This window comes from Poecilia formosa, unplaced genomic scaffold (genome assembly GCF_000485575.1).
Source record: "Poecilia formosa unplaced genomic scaffold, Poecilia_formosa-5.1.2 Scaffold55, whole genome shotgun sequence".
Taxonomy (NCBI): domain Eukaryota; kingdom Metazoa; phylum Chordata; class Actinopteri; order Cyprinodontiformes; family Poeciliidae; genus Poecilia; species Poecilia formosa.
The window spans coordinates 221,267-235,935 of record NW_006799994.1 but is presented as its reverse complement, the minus strand read 5'-3'; the positions used below and the strand labels follow the sequence as shown (position 1 = coordinate 235,935).

General features: G+C 41.5%; 1 protein-coding gene across 1 annotated transcript in view; it reads left to right on the top strand.

Moving 5' to 3' along the window:
* LOC103138816 (transmembrane protein 189) overlaps window positions 1-14,669 on the top strand; it is a 35,121-nt gene that overhangs the window by 11,464 nt on the left and 8,988 nt on the right. Inside the window, exons 2-4 of the mRNA XM_007553160.2 lie at window positions 5,640-5,759; window positions 5,838-5,929; window positions 14,015-14,159. Coding sequence (XP_007553222.1) covers window positions 5,640-5,759; window positions 5,838-5,929; window positions 14,015-14,159 — 357 coding nt within the window. The remainder of the gene's footprint in view (window positions 1-5,639; window positions 5,760-5,837; window positions 5,930-14,014; window positions 14,160-14,669) is intronic.

The window sequence follows — 14,669 nt, the reverse complement described above, 5'->3', positions numbered from 1 at the left end:
TGGCAGAGGAGTGAGAGAACCTGTCTGAGGAGTGAGAGATTGTGATGAGGAATGAGAGAACAGGGCAGAGGAGTGAGAGAACGTGTCTGTGGAGTGAGAGATCGTGTCTGAGGAGTGAGATTATGATGAGGAGTGAGAGAACGTGGCGGAGGAGTGAGAGAACGTGGCGGAGGAGTGAGAGAACATGTCTGAGGAGTGAGAGAACATGGCAGAGGAGTGAGAGAACCTGTCTGAGGAGTGAGAGATTGTGATGAGGAATGAGAGAACAGGGCGCAGGAGTGAGAGAACGTGTCTGTGGAGTGAGAGATCGTGTCTGTGGAGTGAGAGAATGTGTCTGTGGAGTGAGAGAACGTGGCGGAGGAGTGAGAGAACGTGTCTGAGGAGTGAGAGAACAGGGCGGAGGAGTGAGAGAACGTGTCTGTGGAGTGAGAGAACGTGTCTGTGGAGTGAGAGAACATGGCGGAGGAGTGATGCAAGCTGGTGAAATGAGGGAAATTGTCTGGGAGCGAGTCTGTGAGACGTTGGAAACGTTGCAGATTGTAGATTCTAGCCCGGCCTTAAACATTCTTCCATATCGTCATGTTTGTTCTCTAATGAAATATTAGTAAAGTTTCCACAGAGCTAATCGATCCTGGAGTTATTGACGCCTTTTCATGTCTGATTTCCCGGGCTGAGCTCATTCTGGTCATTGGGTCTCTGTGGTTTACTGACAATGGAAATAATTTGATCGATTCAGTCAAAACAGCAAAATACTCGATAGGTTGTGGCCCGATTACCGAGCCAATAAGTTGAAAAGGTGTTAATGAGTTTTTGTTTCAGGGCCCAGTGTTCGGGTCGCGGTGTTTGACCTTCTAACTGCTGCACAACCAAACAAATGAAAGCAAATCAATCCCTGTTTGAAATGTTTACCACACTGCTGAGCACAAAACATACCAAAAGTTTTTAGTGTTTTTTGTGCAACTAACTTTCAGAGCATTTTTTTTCATTGCAGAAAATTATCTAAATTGGTTATTTATGGTTCTAGCTTCATGTTCATGTGCAGACTTTGATATTTTACTGTAAAACTTTTTAATTTTGCAGTATTTTACCTGAAACCATCTCAGTGCTGCCCTCTGTAGGTAGAATGTTGGCTAATTCACCTGAATTTTCCTCTCCTAACATAGAGCTTTTTTAGCATCTACGTCACAACGCCAGGTTAAAAATTTGCCTCGCTCCAGAATTATTGGTGCTTCACATGTTGCCATAGACATCTCCAATGTTTTTTTAGAGGGGTCTTAAAAGTATGCAAATCCATGTTAATGTTCCACTAATGTTGGAAAAACAATTTTGCAATTGCGGTGTTTCCGTTAAATAAAAAGCTCAATTAAAATCGCACATGAATAAGTTTGTTCATACGATAAGTCATTAGAAAACATGCTATGGTGCGGATCACCGGAAGTGATCCGCACCATATTGCTAGGTAAGCGCATGCGCAATGCATAGAAGATCCATGTCTGGTTTCAAGACCAACAAAAAGTGGACACTCTTGACCAATGAGAAAGATACGTGAACAAAATCGCTACTATCGGGATGAGACGGAGAAGGAAAATGTGTCAGGATGTGGACAAGCTGCCCCCATCTCCTACTACGATAATTAACTACTTGGTGAGAAGAGCGCTTACACCACGGAGGAGCTCCGTCTAATGTCCATGGACGAATGAAAGGAATGTTTAAACGGCTTTGTAGAGGACGTAGGAACTATACGTGTGAATAACAAGGTTCTGGTGGCAGTGTCAGTACATGTGGTAAAAGACACGCACATGTCCGTTGTAGCTTGCAGATGAAAGCTATTTTAGCTAAGCTAATTTTGCTAGCTCGACAATAAGTACTACAGTAAATATCACTCACATGTATCTTAGTGGTTAAGGATTCAAAAACTGTAATAGAGTAATAGTTGTATTGTTTATAAGTTATAATATTGTTTATAAGTTAAGAACGAGGCAGGAGCTAGTTCTAAACTTGTAGCGTGTTTATTGTTGTCATAGCAACTTCCTCCCAAGATGGCTGCTACTTACAAAGTTCACGGAAAGGCAGCCGGGGAATCTGTTCATCTCGGATCTGGTTTTCCTCGCGTCATATTCCGCATGGTCTCACCTTACCGCATCATATTTTTTGTGTATGCTATCATGTTTCACTCAGAATACACAGGGAGAGGTGACGGGATCCTCTCCCTCCTCATTCGGTCATTAGTATTCAGGACGTGTTGCCTTCCTTCCTGCTGTCCGCTGCTCGTTCCCCTGACGGAGAATCAGCCGGCGTTGATTAATTTCAGCCTATTAGCACCCCTCGTCCGCCTCCCCCGGCTCCGCCCAGGTTAAGTCCCCGCGCACACCCATGTGCATGCTCGCAGGCGGGGGTTGCTGCTGGGTGAGCGATGGCGGACAGGTTGCCAGGGAACCGGTTGTTGTCAGAGCGATATTAATGAGCGGGTTGCTCCGGTGCCGGTTGTTCGTGCCAGCATGTTTAAGTGTTTGGGTGTTGGCGTGCCAAAAGAAAGAACGAACGGCTTGTTTTTCTGTCCGTGCGCCTTTACGCATAGAGATGCTTTTTTTTGTCTGTCACCGCCTCTGTGTGTGATATCCAGCAATGCCATGGCCTGAGGGACGCGGGCTTATGCGTGTGTTTGTGCGTGAGTGTGTGCGCTCTGTGGAGGCCTGTCCTAGTTTCCTGCTCCTCACCAGGGAGCCGGAGGATCCAAGGACTGACGCACATCACCTGACAGCCGCCCCGCTGCTCCCGTGCCCCGCACCATGGGTGTGTGAGTGTGTGACAGAGATGGAGCGCCTGGGTGCGTGCGCGTGTGTGTGCGTGTGTGTGCGTGTTGGCGGTTGATCTGTGCGCAGAGGCAGTCATACTTGGAGGAGGTGGGAGAGAATTTTCCTGCAGTGACCCCTTCAGGCGGATTGGGGAGGAAAAGATGTCGCACAAATCTTGAAACAACAAAGCTACATGTGTTTTCCTGAAGTCCAGACACACACAGTGTCCCAGATTTACAGAGGGGGAGCACGGGAGACTTGCATCTTTATTTATTAAAAATGTCTGCAACTCATTACTGCTTTTATTACAATTATTGCAGATGTAACTTAATAATTTTAAATATTATTGAAACGTTTATTTTAACGATTCATTTAACTCACTAGACAATTATTTTTATCTGTTTTTAGTGCAAATATCTTGGTGTACTTTAAATTACACAAAACTAACTTACAAGTAACTTAAGCAAAATTTAAGAGCTTGCATTGAGTTACTAATTACTTAATGTCAATTTTAAAAAGTATTAGTTTCTAGTAATTTTAATAACTCTTATTGTAAGTGGAATATTCCACCAGTGAGAACATTATTAGAGAAACTTATTGCTGTTTTTCCCCATTTTAGGTTTCTTCATTAGTAGAAGCTTACGTTAAGGGACATTGAGATGATTGACCCGGATGTTAACCTGAACAATAAAATGTTCACTGCTGTGAAATAAGTTTCTTGTTTTAATGAAGAAACCTGAAAAGGAAAACGACACCAAGAAGTTTATTCAGACTCTAAAGAGTCTCAGTTAGGGCTCGGCGATGTGGCAAGAAAATAAAATCTACTATTCCTTTTTCACACCAAATCTGATTTCTGATCATTTTTTTCTTCTTTAATAAAGATTGAAAATTACAGAAAATATTTTCAAAAACTTGCTTTTAGGATGGGGTTAGGATTCGATGTGAATTCAAAGTCCAGCTCAATACGAACTGAAAAGTTCTGTGGACTCGGTTCGACTGGAACCAAAATGGTCCACTTCCTGTTTTTGGAGCGGTCTCCAGTCTGCTTGGCTTTCATATGCATTTCAAACCAAAACACAGTTTTGTCAGTGGACCAGAGTTCACTTTGTTGGTTCACATCAGAGTTTGGTTTCACATTCACACCTCACCAAATGAACCGAACTTTCTGGGCAAATGGATTTGGATTAAAGAGGACTAAACTAGGCTGGTGTGAATGAAAGACAGTAGATCCTGGGGGGGCTGGCGCTACTCTGAATTATGCAAACCCAAGGAAAAAAATGAGAAAAAAAAAACAATTTCACAAAAATGTAATCTTCACAAACAGAACGTTTGATTAATCAATGCAGCTGATTTCTCGCCCAGACCTGATCGCAACATAACATTTTTTTTAAAATAAATTTTATCTGAAGTGTCCGTGCAGCAGCAAGTTCCAGCATGAAGACCAAAATGACTCACAGATGTTAAACATTTCCCAACTTTCAGCTGAAAATTTGAAAAACTGAGGACAAAATAAAAGGTGCAACAACTAAACGAACTTAGTGACAGATTGAAACAGGCGAACCTAAAACTCGGAGAGGAGCTTAACTTCCATTCACGTCTGTCTGTCTCGGGTGAAAGGTCGACTTTGATGAGTTGTAAAATATCCATAATCATATATTCCAAACCTCCTCTGACCTCCTGAGTCGCAGCTTCATATTCATAGTTGCTCAGGTCTGCAGACGCAAACCTTTGCAGGCCCGAGTGCTTTATTAGGAAAAAAAAGTCATGAATTTCTTATAGGCTGCTAATGCTGTGAGATACGTTAGGATCTGAACACATTAAAGTTTCAGACACGTTAGATTGTTGAAGACAAAGAAAAGCGGATGAACGTAGTTGCTGTTTTTTGAGGGTTTATTTTTGTAAGTTGGTGAAATGTTGAATGTCCAGCTTCTGGAAACACCGAAACAACAAAAAACAACGAAACTGAGAAAGTAAAGTTACAGTTCAGTCAGTCCAGAAGTTTCCAGGAAAATTAGACGAGCAGCAGAGTGAAATCTCAATAATTCAACAGCTCTGATGTGCTGCGGCGTGCAGCAGGAGGGTTCTCTCTCTGACCCTCCCATCGCTCGCCGGTTTTCCTGCTGAATCCGGAGTTTGGAGTTAGTTTCAGTTCGACCGCCGCTCCCCGAGATGCTGACCTCTGAGTTCGGATTGTTCCCGCAGAGACCGGCCTCCCACCTGAAGCGGACTCTGTGTGGCCTGAGCGCCAGTGTTTCGTATCACAAAGGTCGTGACCCCACTGCCTCGAGTACATTTGTCTTCCTTTGAATGATTACATATTAACACTGGCGCACACACACACTCGGACTGATCGCTGCTGAGTGATCCTTTAACCTCCAGTAAGGAGCAACTTGTTCTGATGGGAGCAGGGACCTCACCTTGTTCAGCCAGGGTGTCCCTGCATCTTTAAAGTCTTTAAAACTCTTAAATTCATGTTTCTAAATTAATCTTTAAATGTCTTAAGTTTATGTAAAAAAGCAAGTTATTTTCTTTTTTGTCAATCAAAAGTTGGCGTTGCACTCAGAGAGCTTCATTGTGTTCTGTGACTTAAAAAAAAACAACTTCATTGATCCCACTAAGCAGCTGCTAGCATAGCTAGCTAAGTAGCTTTTTAGCATGTCATGTCATGGGTAAGTTCAAATTTAACGCCAGTTGGCTGGACGATGTTTGTTCATTACTGTGGGTCTTAATCTGAGTTGGAGAAACCTGCAGAAACTTTGCCATCTCACCCTTTTCACTTCTTTTTTCTTCATTCTGACCTGTTTTTCTCGTGCTTGGAGAGATAAATGCCTGTTTCCTTTGCAGGTAAACGATTTCAGGAGTGGGTTTGTGTGATTCTGTGCCTCTTCCTCTTCATCATCAACTTCTTCTTCCTCCTCCTGCACTTCTCCACCGTTCACATCTATAAGATCATCCTCGGTATTGGTAAGAGAACAATCAGACTTTTCTTTTTGTCCTTTTTATTCATATTTTTTTCATGACATACTTTTTCCTCTACTCCAGTTTTGGGAATAGTGACGGCGGATTTTGCCTCGGGAATTGTCCATTGGGGAGCCGACACCTGGGGATCTGTGGAAATTCCTGTTGTTGGGAAGGTGAGCAGAAAAAAACTGAACTTTACAAAGAAAACACTTGATTCTCTTTAATAAACAGAAACCATGTTAAAGAAGCTCCTTTACATCGAGTTTTAATGGCCAATAGAAATGCAGCTGCTGGCTCTACTGACTCCATTTCCCGAAATGTAAATTACTGGCAGGTCGATCTCATGACCATTAAGAAAAGTAAAATAAATTATTTTAAATAATCAAGAGAGAAAGGTGGTGGTAAGAGCATTGTTGTAATTTTTCTCCCGCAGAAGTCATTTTTATTTGTGATTCTCTGAAAATCTTGTTTTATTTGAAAACTTCATTTTTATAGGTTTGCACCTCTTTAATTTAAACAAAATGATAGAACAATTATTACTTGCTTTGTTTTTAGTAGGTTTTTCCCATAAAAAAGTAACTGTTTGTCTCTAAGCTTTCAGTTCTTCAGGCCTGAACCTCTTCAGTTTCGGTTATTAGGGTTCGTTTACATTGTTATTCAACGTGGAAGGTTTCTGTTTTATTCCGAAACGAAGGCGTTCAATGTTAGGCCTGGGACTCGGCCTAACATTAATACATTTTGCTGGACAATAAATTGCCTCAGAAATCATTGCTATGCATGATAATACTGTTATTTTGAGACCATATACAACTAATATAATAATTATTATTACTTTTATTATCATTCTACCCACTCAAACATCAAAAACACTTTCATTACTAAATAATATTTTACACTGGAGCCGGAAACCTTTTTAATATCCAAAGTAAATAAAATTATTCACATTTTTTATTATTATTATTATTATTAATAATAAAATACAGAGACTTCATAAAGTGAATTATGAAGTCTCTGTAGCCAAAATTGCATTTCAAAAAGTAACAATAATTCAGCTTTGACAGGGAAAACAGGCAAAAGAGGCAGGAAGTGTAAACTAACTACATCGCACTTCAAAATGGCGACTTTTCAATGATATTAAAGACGATTGTTGTCCAAACGGAAATTATCACTCTCATTTTAATTAATCATACAATTAATTGATTTATTGCTTATTGGTTGTCATAATCTGCTGTTGGTTAAAGATGGCTGCACCTACTTCGCACTTTAAAACACACATTTTCCAACAAAGCCAATTAGATTAAAGTTCATCCTCATTTCATCCACTTAAAATCAGTGATCAGGTGCAGTAAGCAGGTCGTTTGTTTTGATTAATACCATCAGATTTTCACGGTTTGTGTGTCTGAATGTCTCTTACATTTATGTTTTATTCATAGTGAAATAATTTGTTGAAATGTTAAAACTAATGTGCATTTTTAGAGCTCGTGTACGCCAATTAGAGCGGCTACCGTTTGTTGTTCACATATATTATCAATGCATGATTAGTAATGAGTTGATATTAGTCAGAGTTTGATTAAAATTTATGAAACATGCAAAGCGTCGTGTGAAAGCTCGTTGTTATGTTTGTTACTCGTCTGTCTGCAGGATTTCAGATTTTTCTGCTTTCAGTCGAGATTTTGAACAAATCCTCCGTTTTTAGACGATCCTTATTCATTATTCATCCCTTCCTCAGTTCCTTCTTTGCTTCCTTCCTTTTGTCCTTCTCTCCTTACTTTCTTACTGTTGATCCCTCTTTTCTCCCCTTCCTTTCTCTCCTTTCTATTCTCCTTCATTCTTTCCTTTTCTGTCCTACCTTCCTTCCTCCTGTATCCTCGTATTTTACCTCCTCCTGTTTTATCCTTCCTTTATTCTTTCTTTTGCGTTTCTTATTTTTCTCCATCATTTATTCCTTCCTTAGGTGTTCCCTTTTACTTTTTCATTCTTTCTTTACTTTTTATTTTGTCCTTTCATTTCTTTTTTGCTTTCATTTGTCTTCATTTTTCTCTTCTGTTCTTTTTCTTTTTTGCTATCTATCTTCTGTTCTTTATTTCTTTCTCTATTTTTGTTTTGTCCTCTATTTCTTTTATCTAGCTCTCCCTTTTAACCTTTCTTTTATTACATTCATTTGTTATTCCTTCTTTTTTCATTCATTCCTCCTCTTGCGTTCTCTCTTGTCCTTTCTTTTATCCTTTCTTTCTTTCCTTCTGTCTTCCTTTCATCATTTCTAACGTGCAGTCTTTTTCTTTTTTCATCCGTTTGTTTGTTCTCTTTTTCTTTCTTTTGTCCTTTTTCAAACTTTCATTTTATCTCGCTTGTTTCTTTCTTTACTTTTTATTTCTTTTTTGCTTTCATTTGTCTTCATTTTTCTCTTCTGTTCTTTCTTTTTCTTTTTTCTTCCGTTTGTTTGTTCTCTTTTTCTTTCTTTTGTCCTTTTTCAAACTTTCATTTTATCTCCCTTGTTTCTTTCTTTACTTTGCACTTTTGTCTCCAACTTCCATTTTTTTTCTTCCCTCGTTGTTTTCTCTTCTTCCCTCGTTGTTTTCTCTTCTTCCTTCCTTGTTTTCTCTCCTTCCCTCCTTGTTTTCTCTCCTTCCCTCCTTGTTTTCTCTCCTTTCCTTCGGTTTGACCGTCATGGCCGACGGCTCCCTTTCTTCCCCTGAAAAAGTCAGAAATTAAACTTTAAGGGTGGATAAACATGGAGAGTTAGAGCGGACGTCTACACGCTACATCTTAGCGTTTTACATTAAATCCTTTACTTTAATTCAGAGCCTGATGTTTCCAATGTTTCCATGTTTCATTTTTCTTTACAATAAAAGTTTTTTCTCTCCTGCATCACATTTAGTTTGACTGGTGTAATTTCCATGTTTTTTTTTCCGAGGGCGTTGCGTGGGCGGAGGATGTCCATGTATGATGTGGCATTTATTGAAGCTGAAGACACAGCGGCGTATTTACATGGCGTGTCCGTCGCCGTAGGAGAGCCCTAATAAATGCATTTAGTGGAAAGAAGAAGAAGAATAGACGTTAGCGGAGAACAGACGGGCTGCGTTGATGTGTGTGTTGATGTGTGTGTGCGGTTACCTCAGTGGTGGCTCCTAGCAGAAGAATAAAGCAGGTTTGTGCTTGTATTTAAGGTTAGTTTGAATATCAAAGCCTGACTGGATGCAGAACACCCGAGGCTAATAGAGCCACTTTCATTCTTTGTTTGTTTCCGTTTGCTGCCATGTGTACGTCTGGTGTCTACATGAGCTCGTTCTGACTTCACTTCCAGCTCTCTTTGTTGTCCGTAATTGTTGGGACATCTCTGAGGACGTTGCACAGGTTGAGAAACACACAGAGTGCAGAAGCGTTTATGCTAACTGTCTGCAGACTGCTGAATCTGTACGTGGCTCCCAGAACGACGAGGCCAGACTCGGTCCGCAGGTTTGGTGTTTCTGCAGTATTTTTGGAGCAAAAAAGGCCAATAGTGAAAAAATACCGACACCAATCAGGTGTAGCGGCCTGCTTAACGAAGTGGCTCTTCTCAGGATTGGAATCGTTTATCCCACACATCCCACAGATATCTGATCTACTGTTTAGCAGGAGCTAACGCCATTAGCAGGAGCTAACGCCATTAGCAGGAGCTAACGCCATTAGCAGGAGCTAACGCCATTAGCAGGAGCTAACGCCATTAGCAGGAGCTAACATGAAATTTAAACAATTGTAAGATTATAAAGTAGATGTTTTAAAGTGACATCAAAACAAATATTTAAAGCTACAATAAGTAACTTATTTAAAAAATGTTTTTACATATTTGTTGAAACCTTCACTACCTTCTCTAGGCTTAGCCTTCATGACAGGTTCTGCTGGCTGCAGCACAGCAGAGAGGATGTTGGGTGATTGACACCGCTAAGACCCGCCTCCTAACTGTGATTGGTAGAAACTGGAGCTCTTTGCATCAGATGGTTTCCTTCTGGATTAACATCTTCCAGCAGCAGAAGCATAATTTTATCCGACTCTCTCCTCTTCATCCATTTGGTCCTCCTCATCTTCATCATTTCTCCTGTGTCCAGTTCATATTGAAGCAGCTGAACGTTCCTCAATGTGCAAAAATGACTGTTTTAGCTGGATGTTGCTAGCACTGTAGCACCTAGCTTATGTCATGTACCCAGGCTGCATTACAAAGTAAGCAACATGGCGACGTCCGTGTAACAATATTATATTTAAATTTAGAAAAACTAAACAGCCTACAGCATTTTACTGCACTGTTTATCATCTGAAATGAAGTCTATTGTTACAACTAATCAATTTAAATACATATATCTGTTCAAGTTATTTAATGATCTACAGTTCTGGCAGAAATCAGATTTGAGTATTTTTAATAAAAATAAAAAAAAAGGTGATTTAATCAGAGTAAATTCATATTTTAACAAAAGGGCACTTACTTTTAAACATAGGGTTAGATTAGTCAGACTGATGACCTGAAACATTTAATAAACATAAAATAAGTGACACGGCGTAGGGGTGTGAATTACTTTTCATGTGAGGTTCGAAGGTAAATGAAACTTGAGCACATTAAATAAAGAGCGTTTGGGGAAAACAAAACCATCTGATATGATTTTAAAGAAACTTACAAGGGGAAACTCTCCCATTCATCATCAGAACATAAAACGATTTATTTTGAATTCAGCCCATAAAACGGTTTTCTTTTGTCTCCACAGAACTGGAATTACAGCCGTGTTTTAAGACGAGCTGCACAGCCTCCCTGCAGTGCTCAGAACAATTCCTTCGCGAGGCTTCGGGCCACGCTGTATTTTCTTTAGTCTTCATGTCGTTGAGCTTTAATTGACTCAACAAGGATTTTGCAGTCCTCTAATGAGTCTACTTTGAGGACAAAGTCACGCTCATTAGTTCCCAATGATGCTCGATTCACTCTGAAATTTGCCAGATGTGCTTCCAGTTTAGGAGGATGTGTTTGAAGATCGTCCGTCCCAGTCTGCTCGGCGTCTCGTTGTTTAAAAGCAGCTTTTCTTCCTGTCTGCCTTTTTATTTTACATCTTTAACAAACATCTGCAGCTCTCTGCGAGGAGGATTCACTTTCTAATGTGAATACAGACACAAAGAACTGGTATGCTAAAACAAAATAAGAAATGAAATTGAGAAAAGATTTTCTTTAACTGAAATAAATAAAAACGGTAATTAATGGGAAAAACTGGAACTAGCTGGAACTAAATTGATTTTATAAAACTAACAAAAACATACTGAAATTACAGATGTGATATGTTTCATGTTTATGAATCTGTTTTTTACAGCTTTTGAACTGATGTGAAATTTAAAGAAATTGCACAAATAGGAATTTCTGGTACATGGAGGTGCTGTAATAAATCCAGATACACCTCAGGAAGTACATATCTGCCACACTAGATGCACAGAAGCAGATTTTAAATGCCTAGCAGGCATTATTTTTTCACCATATTCTGGAACCCCTTTAGCACAGCGCCTCTGTGCACATAGTGCATAGCCACTGTTTTCACCCCTCAAAGTAGAAATTTCTCCTCAAAATACAAGTGAAGGAAGAAAGAAATCTGATAAAATGAGATTTAGGAGGACAAAAAGTGGAGCTTCTCATTATGCTTCACAGGCAGAATGTCCTCTTTATTCTGATGATGTTTTAACGTATAATATATTTTGACGCAGTTTTTCCTTTTACTTGATGTTTCCATTTATCTTAAAGTTGCACAAATTTTAATATATCCAAATGCACCTAAGAAAGTGCATATAAGCACCCACAGAAGCAGATTTTAGATGCCTATTAGAAATTATTTTTTTTCCCATATTCTGGCGCCCGCTCTAGCACAGCACCCCTAGGTGTTGCATGTAGTGCAGACCCACTTTTTGGGCCCCTTAAAGTTTAAATTTCTCCTAAAAATAAAAGAGGAGAAAAATCTGTTGAAATAAATGTCAGGAGGACAAAAAGTGGAGGTGTTGGGGCGTGTCTGTCGGAGCAGTGGGACGGCGCCGGTTGCCGGGGCGATGGGCGATGTGAGCCGGTGATTAACGGGCGTCGTGCCACGCAGGCCGCTAAACGGTGTGGGATTAGAGGACACGCAGCGACTGGCGGCCCGCCGTTATAACTGGGAGCGCCGGAGCCGCCCCACTCGGCACGACCTCCACGGCTTAGCCGGCCTTTCATGTGCCTGGGGGCCGCGGGGAGCGGAGAGAGAGCGGAGAGGGCCGGTTCGGCGGAGATGGGGACCTAATTGCGCAGATATCAACAGATAGCTTCAGAGTTTGCAGTGGCACCCATTGATGACGTGCACAGATCGGCGGCGGTGATTGTTTCGAGCAGCAAACCCGACAATAATGAGTTTTCATGCTGATGCTTCCATGCCTACACACACACACACACACACACACACACACATGCAAACCTTCGCTTCTGTCGCCTTTTCTTCCACCTGGGGAAATAAATTACCTTTATCCAGCGTGTGCTCGTGGGTGTGTTTCCCTTTGTCCGCTTTTAAGCTTCTGAGATTCTGATTCAGCCTTTCATTTGAGACCCCCGCGCTCTCACAGACAGGTGTCTGCCTCTGCACAGCGCAGGTGGGGTTTCAGCCGCCTGCCTGTGTGTGTGTGTTTTGAAGCTGGTATTTTTCAGCTTTTGTGTGTGTGTCTGTGCAGGTCGACTGCTGTTCTGGGCTTTATTAGGATGTTGGATGTGTGCTTTGGGGTTGAGCTCGATGCTCAGCATTGCTAAGTGTGGTGAGAATTCCTCTGTGTGTTTAATCTGCATTGTTTAGCTTTGCAGTTTATTGTTTATTATCCAGAAAAAGAAAAGCAACAAAAAGCTGAAAATGACTGAGTGTCGGCTGGGTTTACTTCCTGCTGAATGTTTGTTAGCTGAGATATTTAATTGATCAACCCAAACAAAACATGTCAAATGATTCATCAAATAAATAAATCCAGTCCTTCAAAATGCATGAAAGTAATTTAATCAGAATCAGAATTATTTGCACAGTTTGACTTTAAACAGCAAAGTCAAATATTCTTCTACACGAAAGACAGAGACATCTGTAAAAGTCTTAACAGTTTGTGTCCAGAATGTGTGGGGTCTGCAAAGACGTTCAAGTGGTTCTCTGTAAGGATCGGTGGTCAAGACACAGGAACGGGTCAGGCACGTGAAGAAAAGATCAGGCAGACGAATCCAGGGACGAGGCAGAAACGGGGTCGTGTCCAGAAGCCAGAGAAGAATCCAACGTGGGCGAGGCAAGGCAGGGAAATCCGAGAGACAATAAACGTGGTCGAAATAAGGAGGCAACGCTGGATATCTCCTCACACCAAAGGGCTTTCAAAAACCTGGCACCGTCTGCCTGCCCGAGTGCTGAATGTAACTGCTGAAGGATGGATGACATGAGCCTGATTGCGGCGCAGCAGCATCATCATGCAGGAGAACCAGATGAGTTTGATTGGAGAGGTGAGAGCTGAGGAGGAAAACAAAGCAGGCAGACGGGCCAGAATCATAACGGCGAGCTGTTTCATGGTGGTTTGTTTCACAGCAAATTTACTTTGCAGATTCATGTCCATAAAACCAGACCTTTCCAACGCGGGATGAACAGAAATCTGTCACTAAAATGTTTGTAGCGCCACAATTTCTTATCCATTTTCTGTAAAATATGACTAAAGCTAAAGGTGAGAAAATTACAGGTGTTTTTATGCATAAAGTATGTTTTCTTTCTCAATATAAATGTATAAACAGTTTGGTTTCTGCCCTTTTTTATTATTAAATGTGGGATGTGCATTTTTAGACTTAACACAGTAAAACTTTTTTAGACTGTAAACTTTGGTTACTTCTTGTCTTCAGCAGCTTATTCCTTCTCAAAAATATATGCAACTTTTTTACATTTTTTGCAAAATTTGCAACAGTAACATAGCAGAAGAGATGAAAATATTTTGAATTCACAGTAAACCCAGCAATTATGTAGGAAACACACCTTTAGCACTTATACATGTGGGTGATTGACAGCGCTATGCCCTGCCTCCTGACTCTCATTGGTTGTTTTTGCACTTCTTCAGACACCAAAAGTAGTTCAGGGAGGAATCGATCTTTTCACAGACTCAGTCTTGTATGAAGTTGTCAAAACATGGTGATGGTTACAGATATGTTAAAAAGTATATATTTTATTACTGTTACTGCAGATTTGATGTCCAAGCAGAAGAGAAACACAACAACGGTTTTCTCTTTGCAGGCTTTCATCCGGCCGTTCCGGGAGCACCACATCGACCCGACCGCCATCACTCGGCACGACTTCATCGAAACCAACGGCGACAACTGCATGATCCCCATCCTGCCGCTCGCCCACATGGCCTACAGGTTCCTCACATGCACACCAGGTACGAACCGCTTCGGTTCCCGCCACTGCTTCCAGCTGCACTCCGTGGCATTTGGAAGTGACTCTGAGGACTCCCGAAGGTCAGATATTCTCCAGACTGTCAGGGTCAGAGCGGAGCGGCAAACAGGAAGTGGCTCCGGTGGTAGTCGAGCGCTCGGACCCCGAAGGGAGGGCCTGGAGGAGGAGCAGCAGCGGGAGGAGCAGGCAGAGCGCTTATTGAGGAGGTGACATCTCCACCTGTCATGTCTGCACTTCAACTGCAGCTCAAAGGTCGCTGATGGGAGGAGGACGGGGGCGGTGACACCAGTTAGCCGGGTTAAAGGCGGCGCTACGCGTGGCGCTGCGGGGTTAAGCTGCTGCAGGCATCTGGAAGAGAGTTTCTGAGATAGAAATCATGATGGCTGAGCAAAACGAGCAAACAGCAGCAGCAGACGGGACGCAACCGTCGGTTCAGGAATGCTCCAGAACCGAGGCTCAGTCTGAAATGTGATCCAATCTGGTCTCCATGGTT